The sequence below is a fragment of the Canis aureus genome, chromosome 9 (assembly GCF_053574225.1).
Source record: "Canis aureus isolate CA01 chromosome 9, VMU_Caureus_v.1.0, whole genome shotgun sequence".
Lineage (NCBI taxonomy): Eukaryota > Metazoa > Chordata > Mammalia > Carnivora > Canidae > Canis > Canis aureus.
The window spans coordinates 27204785-27226472 of NC_135619.1; the positions used below are offsets into that span (position 1 = coordinate 27204785).

General features: G+C 33.4%; 1 protein-coding gene across 3 annotated transcripts in view; it reads right to left on the reverse strand.

Moving 5' to 3' along the window:
• The window catches only part of MDGA2 (MAM domain containing glycosylphosphatidylinositol anchor 2), a 786794-nt gene that overhangs the window by 43644 nt on the left and 721462 nt on the right, over positions 1-21688 (reverse strand). For all 3 annotated transcript variants that reach the window (XR_013386160.1, XR_013386159.1, XM_077909189.1), the window contains exons 11-12: positions 10027-10204; positions 5377-5397 (exon numbers count right to left, since the gene is read on the reverse strand). Coding sequence is in view for 1 of the 3 variants with exons in the window: in XM_077909189.1 (XP_077765315.1) it covers positions 5377-5397; positions 10027-10204 (199 nt within the window). In the remaining 2 variants the exon portion in view is untranslated. The remainder of the gene's footprint in view (positions 1-5376; positions 5398-10026; positions 10205-21688) is intronic.

Genomic DNA, 21688 nt, shown 5'->3' on the forward strand with positions numbered 1-21688 from the left:
TATATATTTAAGATCTATAATTTGATATTTTCATACACATTTTGAAATGATTACCACAATGAAGCAAATTAATATCACTTCACATATCACACAGCTATCTTTCTTTCTTTCTTTCTTTCTTTCTTTTTCTTTCTTTCTTTCTTTCTTTCTTTCTTTCTTTTTTCTTTCTTTCTTTCTTTCTTTCTTTCTTTCTTTCTTTCTTTCTTCTTTCTTTCTTTACACTTTTTTTCTTCTTTCTTTTGGTGGTAAGAATGCTTAAAATATACTCTATTAGCAAATTTCAAGTATACACTGCAGTATTGTTAAGCATAGTCACCATGCTGTACATGAGATCTCCAGAACTTACTCCTCTAACATAACTCAAAGTATATATATATACCTGTCAGCCAACATTTTCCCATTTCTCCCTCCTGGCAGCTGTCATTCTACACTCTGCTTCTGAGTTTGACTATTTTAGATGTCATGCAAATGAGATCATGCAGCATCTGTCCACCTGTGTCTGGCTTATTTCATGTAGCATAATAAACCAAATTCATCCATGTTGTCTCAAATGGCAGGATAAGCATTTTAAAAGCTAACATTCTCCATTTTCTTTATCCATGAATCCACTGATGGATGTTTAGATTATTTCTATATCCTGGCTATTGTGAATAATGCTGTAATGAACTTGACATTACTGGTATTTCAAGATTGAGATTTTAGGGCATTCCGGGTGGCTCAGCGGTTTAGCGCAGCCTTCTGCCCAGGGCCTGATCCTGGAGACGCAGGATCGAGTCCCACGTCAGGCTCCCTGCATGGAGCCTGCTTCTCCCTCTGCCTGTGTCTCTGCCTTTCTCTCTCTCTCTCTCTCTCTCTCTCTCTGTCTCATGAATAAATAAAATCTTTAAGAAAAAAAGATTGAGATTTTATTTCCTTTGGATATTTACCTAGAAGTAAGATCACTGGATTGTTTGGTAATTCTATCTTTAATTTTTGAAGAATCTCCATACTGTTTTCTATAATGGCTGTAGCAATTTACAATCTCGCCAACAATGTGCAATGGTTTATTAAAGAGACTGCCCCTTTCCCGTTGTGTGTTCTTGGTATTCTTATAAAAAATCAGTTGACTATAAATTCATGAATTTATTTGTGAGCTCTCCATTTTGTTCTACTGGTCTAAATGACAGTTTTTATGCCAGTACCATGCTCCTTTGATTACTATAGATTTGTGATATATTTTAAAATCAGGAAGTGTGATGCCTCCAGCTTTATTTTTACATCACATTAGGTATTTGGGACCTTTTATGGTTCTGTATGAATTTTAAGACTATTTTTTCTATTTATGTAAATAACATCATGAATAGGGACACTAGGGATTGCACTGAATCCATAGATTGAGGAAGTATGGGTATTCTAATATTATTAATTCTTCTAACTCATGAACCTGGGGGGTCTGTTTACCTGTCTTCTCTAATTTCCTTCAACAATGTCATAATTTTGGTGTAGAAGTCTTTCACTTCTTTGGTTAAGTTTATTCCTAAGTATTTTATTATCTTTGTTGTTATTTTGAATGGGATTTTTTCTTAATTTCCTTTTCAGATGGGTAATCGTGAATGTACAGAAGTGTCACTGTTTTTTGTATGTTGATTTTGTCACTTCATTTTTCTTAATTTGTTTATTAGTTCTAACTTTGGATTATATCTTAGAGTGGGCTATTATGGCAAACTTTCTTTTCAGTTTTAAGTTTTTTTCTAGAGATAGTGAGATTGTCATGCATAAGCATTATTATTATATTATACATGTTTATATTTTATATATCTTGCATATATACATATACCTTCTTGTACTTATAATCTCTAATACAAAACAGAAGTCCAAAAAACTTTTCCGAAGTTCTGAATTTTAGCAATTTGACAGACTTCAGAACCTAAATCAGATCAAATACAATTTTCAAAAAACTTAAAACTACTTTCTACTTTACAGTAGAAAATTTCAACTCCATTGTTGCGATACTTGAAAGATCTCAGAATTCATTTCAATCTGATTCAATATTTTTCTGTTTTCTTGTCAATTAACATAGTCCAATCACAGACTAACCTTCAGCTTTTGTCCAAGGGTACCCTTCCTGAGGAAATCAGCAATGTACGAGGACAACTAACACTGCTGGTGCTTACTGGAGCCTGTAGAATATGGTTCTATTGACAACAAATCATCTTTTCTTCAGTTTAAAATTTCAATCAAAAGAGTTTTTTTAAAAAAACACAAATAAAAGGCTTTCCTCTTTTAAATTTAAAAAAGTATTTTGAGTCTAATGAGGAATCATACTATGACAAAATTTCATGGATTTACTCTCTATAGATATATTGGAAGTAGATACTTAGGATAAGTAAATTCACTTAAAGACTATATAAGTTGTTAAAATGCAAAAGAGGATTTAAGATTAGTTTGATTGTTGACAATATGTGTCTCATATCACATGTATTGTATTAGAGTATATATTCCAATATAGTCCTTCATTTTTTCTATCAAGATGTTTCAGGTAAACCATAACTTACAATTAAGCCAACATATATTCAAATGACTTTTGAACTTTATTATCAAGACAATAATCTTTTATAGAAGAAGTATTACTAAATGGTATTATAAGAATTCATTACACATAATTATAAATAACATAAGATTTGGCAGAATTTTCTTCATTTTAAGAAATCACTTAGAATCCTATCAGAAGTACTTAATGCTTTTAATATCATTTTTTCACCATTGACTTTTTTTCTGAACTCCTTAATTTTCACTTTCTCTTCAACTTCATTAATATCATTACTGGGAAAGTATGTTTTAATGAAATGTGCAGGATAAATACTAAGTATATTATAACTAATTGAACTATTACAGCAAAAATATAGAAATTAAAAACAAGTTTGCCTGAGGCTGGATACAAAAAGGTTTAACTACAAGGAAGCAATAACAAAAATGTTAGAGATGAAGGAACTTTGTGGTGATTGTTATATAACTGTATGAATTGGTCAACACTTCTTAGAGAAGTGTATGCAAAAAGTGTTAATTTTATGCTTTGAAAATCAATGACAAAATTTAAGACATAAAAGCACTTAAGAAGATTTCAGGCAAATGTAGTCTAACTGAGGGAAAGAAAATTTAAGTTTCCATGGAGAAATCTAAAAGAAAACATGACCTTCTTCTACATGTTGGCCTATTTCCTCTTATAGAATAACGTCTGGCTAATTTATTAAGAGCTTGAATGTATAATGATGAATTTGCTTGATAACACTTTTTTTTTTTAGGTCTTTGGGACCTGGAGGGTTCTTTAAGAGGGTTAAAGAAATCAATTAATAAGGGAGAAATGTATGTGATTGTCAATAATATAAAAATAATTACTCTGATAATAGAAAAATCATTGTATAATGTTTACTAAAAAGTCTTTATTCTAAACAATTCTAATCTTTTATTACCATATTGAGCACTTAGTAAAAAATTTATTTATTTATTTTTATTTTTTTAACTTTTTTTTAAAATTTATTTATGATAGTCACAGAGAGAGAGAGAGAGGCAGAGACACAAGCAGAGGGAGAAGCAGGCTCCATGCACCGGGAGCCTGACGTGGGATTCAATCCCGGGTCTCCAGGATCGCGCCCTGGGCCAAAGGAAGGCGCCAAAACACTGCGCCACATAGGGATCCCCGTAAAAAAATTTAAAAGGTACAGTCAATGGAAAGCTTTAGAATAGATGGTTATAATAGAAATATTTTTAAAAATAGAAAATCCAATTCATTGCTTGATTATCAAAAAAAAAAATAATAATAACCTTGCTGGAGAAGTCAGTAACTATGACCTAAAATATACAGCATTTAAAACAAGCGCTCAAATTCTAATTAATGTTGTTCAGCTTCAGGGTGCATTTCTGGCTTCTGTAATGTTTGAATATCATACTCTAGACACACTGAGCTTTGTTCAGTTATTATGGGAACATGACCTTCCTTTCGATGACAGGTGTGCCCCTCCTCACCTTCTTCACCTAAGGGACCTCTACTCAACTTTCAGGACCCAGTTCAAATAGCATGTCTTCTATAAAACTTCACTTGCCATTAAATTAATAGTACTTTTTACATTATATGGAAGTCATCTGTTAGCAAACAATATCTCTATTATTTCTTTATATATGCATTTTCCCAGTAGGTTGAAACTACTCAAAAATTCTTCTTGAATTGAAATTTTTGTTAACTTTTTTCTGCATCAGGTTTTAATCTTCCTGTGACATTTCTTTTTAAACATTTCTACTGAAATTATAGTCAGAATGTAGGTTCAAAAGACTTATAATCACTATAATAATTAAGTAGCATAGTACCCTGGGTAGAAGCTAGGGAGAATCTGATTTGTGCAATTAATTCATCTTAAAGCTGTTGTGTATTTGTTCTTTTAACAAATGATCATTGAACACCTGCTAACAATAAGCTGCTGTGATAGACCAAAAGACAGTGAGATGTAGGAGACATTAGAAATATGTCCAGCTCTTCAGTATTTTATAACTTATTATAAAATTTGACAAAATAAAAAATAGCTTATCACATATGAGTACAAGCTGTTATAGGAAATCAAATGGAGAAAATACCTAGTGAAGAAAGAAGCACTTGTGCTAAACGTTATAAGTGAAACCTCAAAGGGTTGAGGCTATCCATATTAAAGGGTAACTGGTGAGAATAAAATGGATTGTGCAAGAAAGCAATATGAAAATGTTAAAGATCTATAAAGGTATTCAGTATTATAATTTGGATATGCAAAAATGCACTTAAAAATGTATCTTTGCTAGAAAATAAGGTAGCAACAGGTTATGTAGTTTGGTCTTGGGTTATATAATCAGTGAAAGGCCATTGTAGAAAAGGAAACACAGTGAAATGAGAAAAAAAGACCTGTACATTTTCTTCACTAAAAATGAGGATATAGACTAGTGATCTAGGAAAAATCTTGATTAAACCATTCAAATGCCAACTTTCTAAGTAACTATAGTCTTTTGTAACTGGAATATAGAAGTTTAAAAAGAATATTAAAGAAACACATAATAGTAGCATAAACATATTTATTGCCACAAAAGAAAAACATAATCCCAGAGTTAAATAACAAATGTTAAGTTGGAGGAAATGGCTCCATACTTAGGAAAACTTAAAAAAACCAATGATCAACATTAAATAGTTTGTCTTTGTACCCATACTCATCAAAATGTATAAATTCACAATTCTTATTTAATGCCAGTTTTACTGCTTCTAAGCTATTCCATTTAAAACCACATATGAACAGTTGCTAAATAATCTTAGTACGCCTATTAGTTTTCTATTTTTCTTAACTGTGAAATGCTGTACCATTATTAAAATGAAAATATACTTACTCAAATGAGGATTAACAGGAGCTACAAGAAAAGCAAAAAATAATGTTAGCATGGTTTGAATGTCTCTTATAAATAAAAGTCTAATCAGTGTCTCATAGATCCTTATCAAAACTTAATGATCTTCCCCACTGTGACCATGGAGAAATATGTCTGCAATCCATTCTGTTCTAGAGGATTGAATAGAATCTACTTTGGAGTTCAGCAATAACAGTCTCAAAATACCAAAAGATCAATGCTAAATAGCATGTAGGATTTGTTCATTTTCCAACGAATGGAGTTGCTGATCTTTTATATCTTAACTAGTGCAAAGCCCCCCAGAAATCAAAACTCAAACTGACAGTAGGCCAACCTATAATCTAGATCTTTTAACACTGAAAGCAATCATCCAACAGAGATTACACCTAAGTTTTTTTGCTATTATCTACTTCTGGTGAAAATAACATGGTGTATATGAAAATAAAGCAATCCTTATATCCTAATCCTTATATCATATTATTATATGCACTAGTGCTGCTTTAATTACATTAACACACACGCACACACACATACACACACACAAATCGTTATTAAATAAACAGCAATACATTTTTTTATGCACCAGAGACATATTTATCTAAAAAACAAATCGTATTTACAAGTGACAATTGATTTCTACCTGAAACAGAATGAATACTTCACATTTTACTGAAACAACTACAAAATATATCTAATCTAACGGACAAAATGGTAACTGTGTATATTGATTAGTTATTGCGCACTTTGAGAGAAAATTTCATTCCGGATGAAGTAAAGCATTGCTGTAGTCACCCAAGATTGCAATAGGCGGTTAATCTAACTTGCAGAAGTTTCTCTGGTCTGTTGTTAATTCCTACTGTTTACCATTAACCACTTTAGTTAAACTTGGATATTACAAGTAAAGTATGGTAGATGGTAAAAAATGCATACACATGTACAAAGCATGTTCATAATAATTGTCACATCATTACATTGAAACCAATTTTAACGAAGTGAGTTAGTTTCTCAATCAAATGTTTTTAGTATTTTGTATGAAAGATAGACTATATCTACTATTTTTTTTCCTGATTCTGTTTCCCTATTGTAAATTATGAATAGGTAAATAGAAAGGGACTATATATTATAAGTTCCATTGAAGTGGAGAAAAAATAATAATTCTTTTTCTTGCAAGATATCAATATATTATAATTTGAAAATTAATTAGTAAAAATGAAAATAATTTCATAATCAAAATCATATGAAATTATAAAATTGACTATGTATTACCTCACAAAGAAGTAAGCATCTTTGAATTATGACTTAGTTCTAAAAAAGAATGTCATACCTAACAGTTAATCTCTGTCCATACTAAGTTTTACTTGAGTCTTCTGCTACAATATAACTAGTCATCAAATTCACTATAATTAGATTTAACCTTGTGAAAATTTGCTGTTCTAAATTCTAAATATTGTAGTGATCCCATTTTTCCTTTTTCTTTTTTTTAAGATTTTATTTATTTTTTCATGAGAGACACACACACACACAGAGAGAGGCAGAGACACTGGCAGAGAGAGAAGCAGGCTCCATGCAGGGAGCCTGATGTGGGGACTCGATCCCAGGACCCCAGGATTATACCCTGGGCTGAAGGCAGGCACTAAACCACTGAGCCACGCTGGGATCCCCATTTTTCCTTTTATTAAATGAAGTTTTGTGTGTATTTTTTGTAAACATTTAGATACCATTTACATAAACTTTACCTAAATCTATATTATAAAAAAGAAAATTTAACTAAAATATTTAAGATATGGGACACCTGGGTGGCTCAGTGGTTGAGCACTTACCTTTGGAACAGGGCGTGATCCTGGAGTCCTGGGATTGGGCTCCCTGCATGGAGCCTGCTTCTCTCTCTGCCTATGTCTCTGCCTCTCCCTCTCTCTCTGTCTCTCTGCCTATGTCTCTGCCTCTCCCTCTCTCTCTGTCTCTTATGAATAAATAAATAATAAATCTTTAGAAAAATAAAATAAAATATTTAAGATTTCAGTAAGTATGCCTAAGAATAAAGCTAAAGTTGAAATTATCATAACATCTATTTTCCATAATTATTTTTCATTTTACTCTGTTGCCTCAGAGTTTTCAATAAAACTACTGAGCTTATAAAGATTTTTTCTCTATTTCTCTTTAAGAAAAGTCATATAATTTCTAAACTTAGCAAAGGAACATGGATGCTCTGCCATGATATGGTGAACTAGCCTTAGTTCTTTTCAGAGTTAGTCATTTCATAGTTGTTTAACTCAGAAGGATACTGAAACTTTCTGGGTCCTAATATCTCCTTTTTTAAATGAATGGATATTAGTGCATTGTTTCTAATGCTCCTTCATATTGAATTGTCTACAGCTATATAACTTAGGGACAGGTAGCATAAAACTTAGATAAAAGGAGATAATAATTCATATTTTATAAAACATAAAACCAAAACTTTAGAATAAATATATTGAGATGCTATCTAATTGTGTGCCCAATAGAATCATGGAAGTAATTACAGAATAACAATTGTCATTGCATTAAATTTTATTTATTGCTATTGAATATTAATATTTATATTATTAAAAAAGATATTTTTACAGAACCACTTTCAAGAAAAGATGTGCAGTGATTCTAATGTTTTTAAAAATGTATATTTTTAAAGGACCATATTCAAGAAAAAGTTATTCTGATGCTTTTACATCCATAATTTCCTATTGATATTCTATGCTACATTGTATACTTTCTTGTTAATGAAAATTGAATATATTTAATTGATGAGAAGAGAGTGAAAAAATGATTTCATATGAAAAATGACTGCAATGAGATTTTGATATTTCACTGTATTTTTTATTTTATAGTATTCAGTTTCCCTCTTAAGTAGGAAAATCAGGCTTAATGCTAAACTGGAGAACTCCAACCGCAAAAACTACATTCTATTATTTTTTTAAATTCAAGCCCTAGTAATGCATGATAAAGAGAATAATATTTTACTAAAGTAATTAAATAAATATGAAATATTTTGCCAGTGATCCATTCAACCTGAAAAATATATTGACAATTCTAGAAGTAGTTCCTGAATATCGTGAATTTCAACTAAAAAGTTACATAAATTTCAATCGATAAAATATTAATCTTTTTCACTAACATTCACACAAACACACCCACATACATTTGGATATTTTTTACATTAGCAATCCAAAAGAAAAAATGATGAAAAAAATAAACTAAGGTGTACTTCAACAGGTTGCAGTACATCCATGCAATAGGATATCAAAGAATAAAAAAAAAAACAAAACGCACCATTAAGCCTCAGATGTGGAAAAACCTTAAAGGCATATTGCTAAATTAAGTAAGTTAGTTTGAAAAAGCTATATGTTGAATTATTCCAACTGTACAATATTCTAGAAATAGCAAAACTATAGAAATAAAAAGATCAATGGTTGTCAGGGTTGGAGGAGATAGGAATGGATAAGTGGAGCAGGGGACTTTTAGGGCAATGAAACTATTCTGTATGTTACTGTAGTGGTGAATAAGTAATATTATCAAATTATCACAATTCATATAACTGTACAACACAGTAATAAACACTAATGTAAACTAGTTGTTTTAATAACAATATATCAATATTCCTTATCTTCTAGTAGTTTTGTAGTTTCATGTTTTGTAATTTGGTCTGTGATCAATTTTCAGGTAAATATCATAAAATGCATAACGTTTGTATTCAGATTCAATATTTTACATGAAATTTTGCTAAAGAAAGATGTTAATAATATGGGAAACTGTGTTGAGGGGAAAGGACATATATGGAAGCTCTTCCTACTTGCTGCTCAATTTTTTGTAAATCTAAAACTGTTTCAGAACATCAAGTCTATCTGATATTTCCCACACATTTCTTCTCCCTTCCCTTATATTACCTTTCACTATTATTTATATTCCCCAAATGAATGAGAACATATAATGTTTGTCCTTCTCCGATTGACTTACTTCACTCAGCATAATACCCTCCAGTTCCATCCACGTTGAAGCAAATGGTGGGTATTTGTCGTAGGGGTGGTGGAAGGGGAGGAAGGCGGGGGGTGGGGGTGAATGGGTGACGGGCACTGAGGGGGGCACTTGACGGGATGAGCACTGGATGTTATTCTGTATGTTGGTAAATTGAACACCAATAAAAAATAAATTTATTAAAAAAATAAAATTAAATTAAATTAAATTAAATTAAATAAAAAAAGAAAAAAAAAAGAACATCAAGTCTATCAATTAAAAAACAAGCTTTGATAACATTTGCTAACTTCTTAATCATATAAATTTTAAAGACATCAAGAATTTAAAAAAGAAATGCAGAATTACTGTATCATAATTTATGTCAACTTATTGTTGACATTATGACATAGATTCAATGTTAACTAAAACATCTTACATTTACAGCAAATATTACAATTGACGATGATTAAGTTTCCTGGGTTTATTTTGGGTTTTTTTTTTTTTTTTTTTTTGGTCTTGGCTGATGATCCAGAAGATCATTATGCTAAATTTGAATTTTAGCTTTTATCTAACTTTATTAAATAATTGCAGTGCACATATTTCAGATCATTTAATATCCAAATAAATACTTTAAAATAAAAGACTACTTACCACTGTATTTAATGACGCGAATTGTTGAATCTCCTTCACCAAATTTGGTGAGAGGAGTTAGTCGGACTTCATAGGCTTCTGGTTTAATCAGCTCAGTCAAGTTATATGTAATTAGTTCTCCTTTTTGAATATTTCCATTTATTTTAATCTCTTGTTCCCACCAACGCTGCTGTCCAGCCTGAAATCAAAGGAATTATGTGATAATATTCCCAATATTTTCTTCAGTGATACTTTCTGTTTTCTAACAAAATGGGCAAAAAAGCATTCTGACATTTTATTCAGTAACAAAGTGATATTGTATTATATGAATACATTTTATCAAAGTTCAAGTTTCTAAAATAAGCAAACAAATTTTATAGATGGTTGCAGATAATTATTAAATTATCACAGACTTGTTTGGCTGGCTTAAACAGATTTAATTAATATTTAATATTAATAGAGGACAAAACAATAGTTTCTTTAAAAAAATAGTTTGAACTGCAGTCTCAATTTTCTGTGTGAAGATAGAAGCTTAACTACTTTTTTACTTTTTAAAGATTTTATTTATTTATTCATGAGGGACACAGAGAGAAAAGCAGAGACATAGGCAAAGGGAGAAGCAGGTGATGGAACTTAATCTCAGGAACACGGGATCACAACCTGAGCCAAAAGCAGATGCTCAACCACTGAGCCACCCAGATATTCTTTTTTTTTTAAGTTTTTATTTAAATTCTGGTTTGTTAACATACAGTGTAATATTAGTTACAAATGTACAATATAGCAATTCAACATTTCCATACATTACTCAGTGTTCATCACAGGAAGTGTGCTCCTTTATCCCACTGCCTATTTAACCCATCCTCCCACCCACCTCTTCATGGTAACCATCAGTTTGTTCTCTACACTTAAGAGTCTGTTTCTTGGTTTGCCTCTCTCTTTTACCCCTTTGCTCATTTGTTTTGGCTCTTAAAATCCATATGAATGAGATCATAGGGTATTTGTCTTTCTTTAACTGACTTATTTTGCTTAGCATAATATTCTTTATCTCCATCCATGTCATTATAAATGGCAAGAGTTCATTCTTTTTTATAGCTGAATAATATTCCATTGTATATATACCTTTATATCTTCTTTATAGTCAACTGATCTTTGACAAATGAAAAAAGATAATACAGTGGAACAAAAATAGTATTTCCAGCAAACTGCAATGAAATACTATGCATCCACATGGAAAATGTTGAATCTACATACAAATTTTATACTTCTCATGACACTTAACTGGAAATGATCACAGACCTACATGTAGAACATAAGACTACAAAACTACCAGAAGATAACATAAAAGGAAAGCTAGATGACTGGGGGCTTGGCAATGACTTTTTAGATACAATATCAAAAGTATAACCCATGAAAGAAATAACTGATAAGCTGGACTTCTTTGAATTAAAAATTTCAAGACAATTGAAAGAGAAGCACAGATTGGGAGAATATATTTGCAAAAGGCACATCCAGAATATATAAAGATCTCTCAAAATTCAACAATAAGAGAGCAAAGAACCCAGTTAAAAAATGAACCATGGAACTTGACAGAAAGATGCTCCACTTGTATGTCATCATAAAAATGCATTTAAAACAACAAGATGTCACTGCATATCTATTAAAATAGTTAAAATCCAGAACACTGGCAATACCAAATGTTGAGGTTGTGGAGCAAAAGTTTCTTTCATTCATTGCCAATGCAAATACAAAATGGTATAGCCAATTTGGAGGATAAGCTGTTTTTTTGTTTGTTTGTTTTTATTTACAAAACTAAATACATCACTATCATCTACTCAAGCAACTGTGTCCCTTGGTATTTACTCAAGGGGCCTGACAACTTATGTTGACACAAAAATCTGCCCGTGAATGGATGTCTATAGCAGCTTTATTCATAATGGGCAAAACCTGAAAGCTACCAAGTTGTCCTTTAGTGGATGAATGGACAAGTAAACAGGACAATGGGTCAAATAAACCTGTGCCAAAAAGAAATGAACTATTAAAACACGAAAAGAAATAGAGGAAACTTAAATGCATACACTAAGTGAAAGAAACCAGCCTGAAAAAGCTATATACTCTATGATTCCAACTATATGACATTCCAAAAAAGGTAAAACTTTGGAGATAGTAAAAAGATCATTGGTTGCCAGGAGTTGGGGGGAGGGAGAAATACATAAGCTGAGCACAGAGACTTTTGGAACAGTGAAACTACTCTGTAGGATGATACAATGGTGGATACATGTTATTATAAACCCACAGAATGTACAACACCAAGAGTGAACCCTAATGTAAATTATGGACTTTGGCTGACAATGATGGATCAGTGCAGGTTCATCAATTGTAACAAATGGATCACTTTGTTTAGGAATGTTGTTACTTGTGGAGGCCATGCATGTGCCGGAGCTGGGGGTTTATGGGAAATCATTGTACTTTCTGCTCAGTATTACTATGAACCTACAACTACTCTAAGGAAATGAAGTCTTTAAAAAAATGTATTGAGCCTGGGGATTCCTGAGTGGTTCAGTGGTTTGGTGCCTGCCTTCGGCCCATGGTGTGATCCTGGAGTCCCGTGATGGAGCCCCATATCAGGCTCCCTGCATGGAGCCTGCTTCTCCCTCTGCCTGTGTCTCTGCCTCTGTGTGTGTGTGTGTGTGTGTGTGTGTGTGTGTGTGTCTCGTGAAAAAAATGGATAAAATCTTTAAAAAAATGTATTGAGCCACTTCATAATTTTATTTTATTTGCATACATCTTCAGTTTTCTTTTATTCATAGAAGTAGTGTAAGTATAGGTATAGTTGCTTTATAATATTTTTATATGTGAAGTCTATAGTATCTTTGTTCTTGGCACTTCTCTGTTTTCTTGTTTAATTAACTATGTGTTGATCATGTGACCAAAAATACCATGATTTTTAGTCTGGGGAGGGGTCTTTACCACGTAAGACATAGTTATATTCCTTTAGAAGAGATATACTTTTGGTTTTGATATGCTCCTAAGCACATCAGCAATATGGTTCACTTTTACTTTCACTATAAAACGCTTTGGTGTCACAGATTAAAGTGGAGATGATTCCTTGACCTTCGGTTTTGATTTCACACTAATAAGAACAGGTATTTCATAGATGCAGAAATCCAAATAACTAATTAAAGAAAAGGCTCAGTATCACCATGTATCAAGAAAATGAAAATTAAAATCATAACACCATTTCCCACTATCAGATAAACAAAAACTTATAAAATAACAATATTAAAGTTTTGTGTAGATATAAAACAATGAGAATTTTTATACATGTCAAGAACAGAGAGGGTGAGAGGAGTGGAAGGATGGGTTAAGATTTGACTCCACTTAAGAAGCTAAGAAGTTAGCCTGCAACCGTATTACAGATACAAGCAGAAGACTAGAGACAACTGGGTCAAAGGGAAAGACTCAGGACATACCATATAGCATAGGCTGTACCTTCACATTGTTTCCCTTGTCTCCAGAGTCTCAGGATGAAGGACCCAGGTGGATTTTGCACATGCCTTTGGTTTGTATCACATCTGAGGGACTGAGCTTAGTGTCCCTCTCTCTCTTTTTCCCCTTTTGCTTGTTTGTTTTGTTTCTTAAATTCCATATATGAGAGATATTATATGGTATTTGTCTTTCTCTTACTGACTTACTTCGCCTAGCATAATACTCTCTAGCTTCAAACCAAGAAATAGACTCCTAATATAGAGAACAAACTGATGCCTACCAGCAAACTGATGGCTACCAGTTGGGGGGGGGTGTTAACTAGTTGGATGGGTTTAAGGAGGGCACTTGTGATGAGCATTGGGTGTTGTATCAAAGTGTGGAATCACTATATCATATACCTGAAACTAGTATTACGCTGTATGTTAACTAACTAGAATTTAAATAAAAACTTAAAAAAAAATAAACCTCAGTATTTTATTACTGACAGTAACAAAATCTGCTCAACCATTACCAAAAAGGAAACATTATATTTATTATACTGGACATTAAACAGACCTTCCTCTGCTCCAGAGGGAGATAATATCTCTGTTTTCCAAGGATGCTTGCTATACAAATGACCGTCAAAAGTAGGATGGAATCAAAAGACAGTGCTTCTGCACACATGATATGCAAAAAAAAAAGCAAGACATCCGTGGGAAATTGACTTCTAAAAATATAGTCTTGATGAGTACTGAAGAGCAATTTGGCAATAAAAAAAATATTACAATGAGAATAGATAAACTCTTGCATTTATACACATGGAAACAAATATTCATGGTATGGAAAACACAGAGAATGATCTAAATCTCAGTAAGAGATAAAAATAATAAAATTGTAGACTCTTCATAAAAAGTACTACAAAATATAGTATGAAAAAATGAATCTAAGCTATATGCATCATCGTGGACGAATTTCACAAAAGTAATATTAAACTAAACTTAATTTTGAGACAGGCATATCATAAAAATTAAATTTAAAGTATGCATTTTGAAGAGGGATTCACAGCTATGTATTGAGTATAAAGAAATGCAGAAAATAGTAAATGCTAAGTTCAAAATACTGGTCAGGGGGTCAGGAGAGCACTAAAAGAAGATGCAATAGTGAAAGAAAACAAAGGACTTCACTCTTTTTCATGATTTTTTTGTTTGTTTCTTTAGATTGGTGATAGATATACAAATTATGATGATATAATTTTTTAAAGATTTGTTTATTTATTCATGAGAGACACAGAAAGAGAGAGAGGCAGAGACACAGGCAGAGGGAGAAACAATACCAGGCTCTTCGAAGGAGCCTGATGTGGGACTTAAACCTGGATCCCAGGATCACAACCTAAACCGAAGGCAGCCACCCAGCCCTGAGCCACCCAGGTGTCCCATGATTATATTAATTTTTTGTATGCCTGAAATATTTCTCTTTGTTTTTCAAAGAGAGGACTGTAAAATAAAAGTTAGAGACAGGCAATAGTGAATTGCCTTAGACTCTAAGGCAGTGTGGTCTTGGGTTATTTCCTACATCTACGTCTGTGGCTACTTCTCCTCCTCTTGCTGAGCTGCTTTTTCTTTTCCTGAGTCCTGATTGTTGATGGTCACCAGAGCTTTCTTTATATGCTGTGTTTTTTGATACTCTGTGTCAGTTGTTCTCACATGCAGGAGAATCACAGGACAATCTTGTTAAAAACCACCAAAATTCCAAGTCTTAAGCACCAGTGTTTCTGCTTTAATATGATTGAGAAATATAGTTTCAAAAAACTACCTCTCCCTTTATAAGGCAATTTAGTTATTTTTTAAAGATTTTTTTTAATTTTAAATTTTTAAAAAATATTTTATTTATTTATTTATTTGAGAGAGAAAGCATGAGCAGAGGGAAGGGCAAAGGGAGAGGGAGTAGCAGATTTCCTGTTGAGCAGGGAGCCTGGCAGTGGGGTTTGATCCCAGGACCCTGGGATCTTGACCTGAGCTGAGGGCAGATGCTTAACTGACTAAACCATACAGGCACTCCTATGATTTACTTATTTTGAGAGAGAGAGAGGCAGAGGGAGAGGGAATCTCCTGCAGATTCATAAAAGGGGAGCCCCATTAGGGCTCGACCTCATCACCCTGAGATCATGACCTGAGCTAAAACCAAGAGTCAGATGCTTAACCTACTGAGACACCCAGGTGCCCCTACAGGGCAATGTAAATGCTGATGATAACATTTGGTGAGGCACAGCTCAGACCACCTTATTGAGACTAGTAGATTCTTCTAACACCTCTACATTGATTACTGCCTAACTTGCACCTTTAAGTCAAGTTAAAAAAATAATAAAAACAAAAACCCCACTATATCTATCAGTTCTTACTATGTACCAAGCACTATATTAACTATATTGCACTTCTTATACTTAATCTAGCACAACCCCAGTAAGTAGGAACTAATACTGAGCTTGTTTTACAAATGAGGAAAATGAGGCAGAGAGAATTTAATGTAACTCTTCTAAGGTCATGTAGCCAGAGAGTAGCAACTGCAAATTTGGTTACACCGAAAATAGCTCTTTCATTTATCACTTTTTCCTTGCTTCTCCAGAATTTATTGTTCTTTATTTTTTTTTCACCAGAGCCTTTATTTAGTTACAATATACTTATAGTATTTTTTTGTGTATAGATTACAAGCCAGAAACAATTTCTTAATAATTTTTATACCTGCAATGTCTGGTCATTAGTTTGATAAAGATGTGGTCAGGTTAAATTCTAGCATGCATTGTATATTTAACTGGCCTCCAAAGGGTGCAGTAGGCAATCCAACTTACCTATACCACAACAGTCACTGAATTTACAAAAGACCTAATTGAACAGAAAGTATTTTAGTCATGCATAGTTGATACTAGACACTACAAAGTTCCTATTAGTTCTAGAGGCCAAGTGTTCTAAAAAATAATAGAATGTAATCTTTCACTGCTTTTAGATTTTAAGCTAAAAGCAAAGTACTATCATATCATATCATATAGATAAAAGTAGTTTAAACTCACAAAAATATATACTATACAGAATAATTTAACATTTAACTATTATTTAAAGACAAGCAAGTTTAATCAATGTATCTTTTTTTTTTCAATGTATCCTTTTTTGGATGTTAATATAAGTTCAAAATCACTCACTATTTGTAGTACATCACAAGGGAGGATTGTAGGTATTCTGTTGTTATAATGAGATGCTCTACTCAAGTAATTTTAGTTGGCAAATACAGTGATGTTGTTACTTATTACAAACTCAAGAGTACATTACTTCATATGTGTATTAAAAAAGCAATAACTTTGATTCCAAGTCTTTAATTTTAAAGCTGTAATGAAAGTATATACTTCAGCAGTTGAGGAATAAGCAATTAAATATTTCATATTGTATCTCAGTGAGCTGTGCAAAACATAAAAATGTGAAACTAAAAGCAGTGTTTGCATATACACAAAAGAAAATGCAGAGACTGTCTTTCTTCCAATGGATAGTCTTTCCTCCTTTATCGAATATTAGTTTCCCATAAAGTTCAGGGTCCACTTCTGGGTTCTCTATTCTGTTCCACTGATCTATGTGTCTGTTTTTGTGCCAGTACCACACTGTCTTGATGACCACAGCTTTGTAGTACAACCTGAAATCTGGCATTGTGATGCCCCCAGATATGGTTTTCTTTTTAGAATTCCCCTGGCTATTCGGGGTCTTTTCTGATTCCACACAAATCTTAAAATAATTTGTTCTAACTCTCTGAAGAAAGTCCATGGTATTTTGATAGGGATTGCATTAAACGTGTATATTGCCCTGGGTAACATTGACATTTTCACAATATTAATTCTGCCAATCCATGAGCATGGAATATTTTTCCATCTCTTTGTGTCTTCCTCAATTTCTTTCAGAAGTGTTCTATAGTTTTGAGGGTATAGATCCTTTACCTCTTTGGTTAGGTTTATTCCTAGGTATCTTATGCTTTTGGGTGCAATTGTAAATGGGATTGACTCCTTAATTTCTCTTTCTTCAGTCTCATTGTTAGTGTATAGAAATGCACTGACTTCTGGGCATTGATTTTGTATCCTGCCACGCTACCGAATTGCTGTATGAGTTCTAGCAATCTTGGGGTGGAGACTTTTGGGTTTTCTATGTAGAGTATCATGTCATCGGCGAAGAGGGAGAGTTTGACTTCTTCTTTGCCAATTTGAATGCCTTTAATGTCTTTTTCTTGTCTGATTGCTGAGGCTAGGACTTCCAGTACCATGTTGAATAGCAGTGGTGAGAGTGGACATCCCCTGTCTTGTTTCTGATCTTAGGGGAAAGGCTCCCAGTGCTTCCCCATTGAGAATGATATTTGCTGTGGGCTTTTCATAGATGGCTTTTAAGATGTCGAGGAATGTTCCCTCTATCCCTACACTCTGAAGAGTTTTGATCAGGAATGGATGCTGCATTTTGTCAAATGCTTTCTCTGCATCCAATAAGAGGATCATATGGTTCAATAAATGGTGCTGGGAAAATTGGACATCCACATGCAGAAGAATGAAACTAGACCACTCTCTTTCACCATACACAAAGATAAACTCAAAATGGATGAAAGATCTAAATGTGAGACAAGATTCCATCAAAATCCTAGAGAAGAACACAGGCAACACCCTTTTTGAACTCGGCCATAGTAACTTCTTGCAAGATACATCCATGAAGGCAAAAGAAACAAAAGCAAAAATGAACTATTGGGACTTCATCAAGATAAGAAGCTTTTGCACAGCAAAGGATACAGTCAACAAAACTCAAAGACAACCTACAGAATGGGAGAAGATATTTGCAAATGACATATCAGATAAAGGGCTAGTTTCCAAGATCTATAAAGAACTTATTCAACTCAACACCAAAGAAACAAACAATCCAATCATGAAATGGGCAAAAGACATGAACAGAAATCTCACAGAGGAAGACATAGATATGGCCAACATGCATATGAGAAAATGCTCTGCATCACTTGCCATCAGGGAAATACAAATCAAAACCACAATGAGATACCACCTCACACCAGTGAGAATGGGGAAAATTAACAAGGCAGGAAACAACAAATGTTGGAGAGGATGCGGAGAAAAGGGAACCCTCGTACACTGTTGGTGGGAATGTGAACTGGTGCAGCCACTCTGGAAAACTGTGTGGAGGTTCCTCAAACAGTTAAAAATATACCTGCCCTACGACCCAGCAATTGCACTGTTGGGGATTTACCCCAAAGATAAATGCAATGAAACGCCGGGACACCTGCACCCCGATGTTTCTAGCAGCAATGGCCACGATAGCCAAACTGTGGAAGGAGCCTCGGTGTCCAACGAAAGATGAATGGATAAAGAAGATGTGGTTTATGTATACAATGGAATATTACTCAGCTATTAGAAATGACAAATACCCACCATTTGCTTCAACGTGGATGGAACTGGAGGGTATTATGCTGAGTGAAGTAAGTCAGTCGGAGAAGGACAAACATTATATGTTCTCATTCATTTGGGGAATATAAATAATAGTGAAAGGGAATATAAGGGAAGGGAGAAGAAATGTGTGGGAAATATCAGAAAGGGAGACAGAACGTAAAGACTGCTAACTCTGGGAAACGAGCTAGGGGTGGTAGAAGGGGAGGAGGGCGGGGGGTGGGAGTGAATGGGTGACGGGCACTGGGGGTTATTCTGTATGTTAGTAAATTGAACACCAATAAAAAATAAATTAAAAAAAAAGAAAATGCAACATTAAAAACAAAACAAAACAAAAAAAGCAACATTAGTTGGCTATTTGGAGGTAATACCATAAAATTCTCAGAGAAAGTGGCACCCCAACTGTGAGAGTACCCCATACTCATGTTCATATGAAAGTAATGTGTTAAAAAATTCTTACCACTTCAAGTTTTTAAAAAAAATTTCCACTTAACTTTTACTTTTCCTAGGAGATACATTCCTTTCAAATGAATTAGGGGGTGGCCTTAAAACCTAGAAATACCCTACAATGAAGTATTTTATTAAAAGCTGTGGTTTATGGTTTTTACCACAGAAGATAGCTAAAAGGCTATTATTGAAAAGGTTTCAGGAGGGAAAAAAACACTTTTTTTTTTTTTTAAAGGAATAAAATTAGCTCCTTTAAGTAGAAGTCTGCAATGGACTCTGAAATGTGGTTGGGGGAGGGGAAGCTGCTACCTTTTCCTTTTCTTTTTGTACATAAACCTCTTTCAGCATGATAAAGAACTCCAATGAAAGATACTGTGTAAGTAAGAACCTAAAGGAGAAGAGAGAGTACACTAACTGAATATAAGACATATACCACCTATGGGAATCCCTGGGTAGCTCAGTGGTTAAGTGCCTGCCTTTGGCCCATACATGATCCTGGAGTCCTGAGATGGAGTCCCACATCGAGCTCCCTGCATGGAGCCTGCTTCTGCCTCTGCCTGTATCTCTGCCTCCTCTCTCTCTCTGTGTCTCTCATGAATAAATAAATTAAATACCTTAAAAAAAAGAAAAGAAAGACATATACCATCTATTTTGACGTAACCTATAAGAAAGATACTGATAGGGGTGCCTGGGAGGCTGTTTATTAAGTGTCTGTCATCGGCTCAGGGTGTGATCTCAGCGGGGAGTCTGCTTCTCCCTCTCCCTCTGCCACTCCCCCCTCTTGTGAGCACATGCATGCATGTGCTCTCTCAAATAAATAAATGAAAATCTAAAAAAAAGAGAGAGAGAGATACTGATACACTCATTTTATCAGAAACTTCCATTCGTGTTTACCAGGTACATTGCTGGTAAAAACAGCAGGTGATATTAAAAACCCAGGCATACTATATAGACCCTAAATCATATATTATTATCCTACAGAATCTAAACTAGATACCATTTTGATGGGTTAAAATCCAGATGTCTTATAACCTCAAATAAGGGTGACATGGACTTTTTAAGATGCATTATTACTTTAATAACTAACTCCTTAGGGGATAAAGGGTTAATAAATAACATGGCATTATATTCACCTTATTTCTATTTCCCACTAATAATAGTATATATTTATCTTTTAATTAATACCCTTTCTTCCTTCATTAATACAAAATTGAGTCTTGTTCTTTTCATACTCAGTATGAAATCTTCTGAATTAGAGACATTTCTGCAACAGCCTTTTTTTTTTCAGACTTTGCTCAAGATATCAATGCCTTTGGAAGTGACAGTATATATTTTTTTAGATATACAGCTGTTTAATACTTTTTTATGTGTCATTCCTCTTTGGAAGCTGGTATAATTTTTCTTAATTGAATCATGTTTCGAGAAAGTTACAAAGCTTTTCTTGAAAGCTAGCCTGAAGCTTTTGGCAGATTGATTTGTAACTACTTTTTCAACAAACTGCATCATTATCTACTGACTGAAGATTTTGTGTTGTCCTCTGAGGTATGTGGGCAAAGCCTACTGCTTTTCATTGCATTTCCATTATTACAAAAAGGATAGGTCATTGCCAAGTACATAGTATCTTTTGTCTCTCAGTGTAGATCGTGTAGCAATATTAAAAGCTTTTTAGAAAGCATGTAGAGATCTGTGTTTAAATCAGTATTCAAAGAATGCCAATAACCCAACTGTGGTGACAATCAGATTGACAGAAATCCATACAGAGCAAAGTCTGTATCTGGATAAACAATATTGTCTATCCTAAATAACTTACTAAATAACTTGCTAAATAACTTACTCTAGTGTCTAAATGCTGGCAAGTTCATTTTAATTACCACCATATAATGGATTCTAAATATGGAACATTAGAAAGGTGGAGTTGGGAGATAGAATTGAGGAATTATAGCAGTGCTGTCTTTCAGTATGGATGGCCTTGTATTTCATTGTAATTTTATCTGGTAAAATTCGTTAACAGCCATAATGACGCTAAAATCTTTTGACTTTCAAATATATTCTCATAATTTAACATAGGTAATGCATGTATTCATGTATACTTTAACTTCAAATTTATCTATAAACAAAATAATAAGTGCCACTTAATAGTGATCTCAGTTAATAATTGGTTAATAACTTATTTTAGGAAAGCCTGATTTCAGTAATTATGGTTTACCAATATGATGAATGTTATAGTTTGTAAGACTATGGAGAAACATGGAAAATGTCTAAGATATAATGTAAAGTTAAAGTGGCAGAGTGCAAAATGTAAAC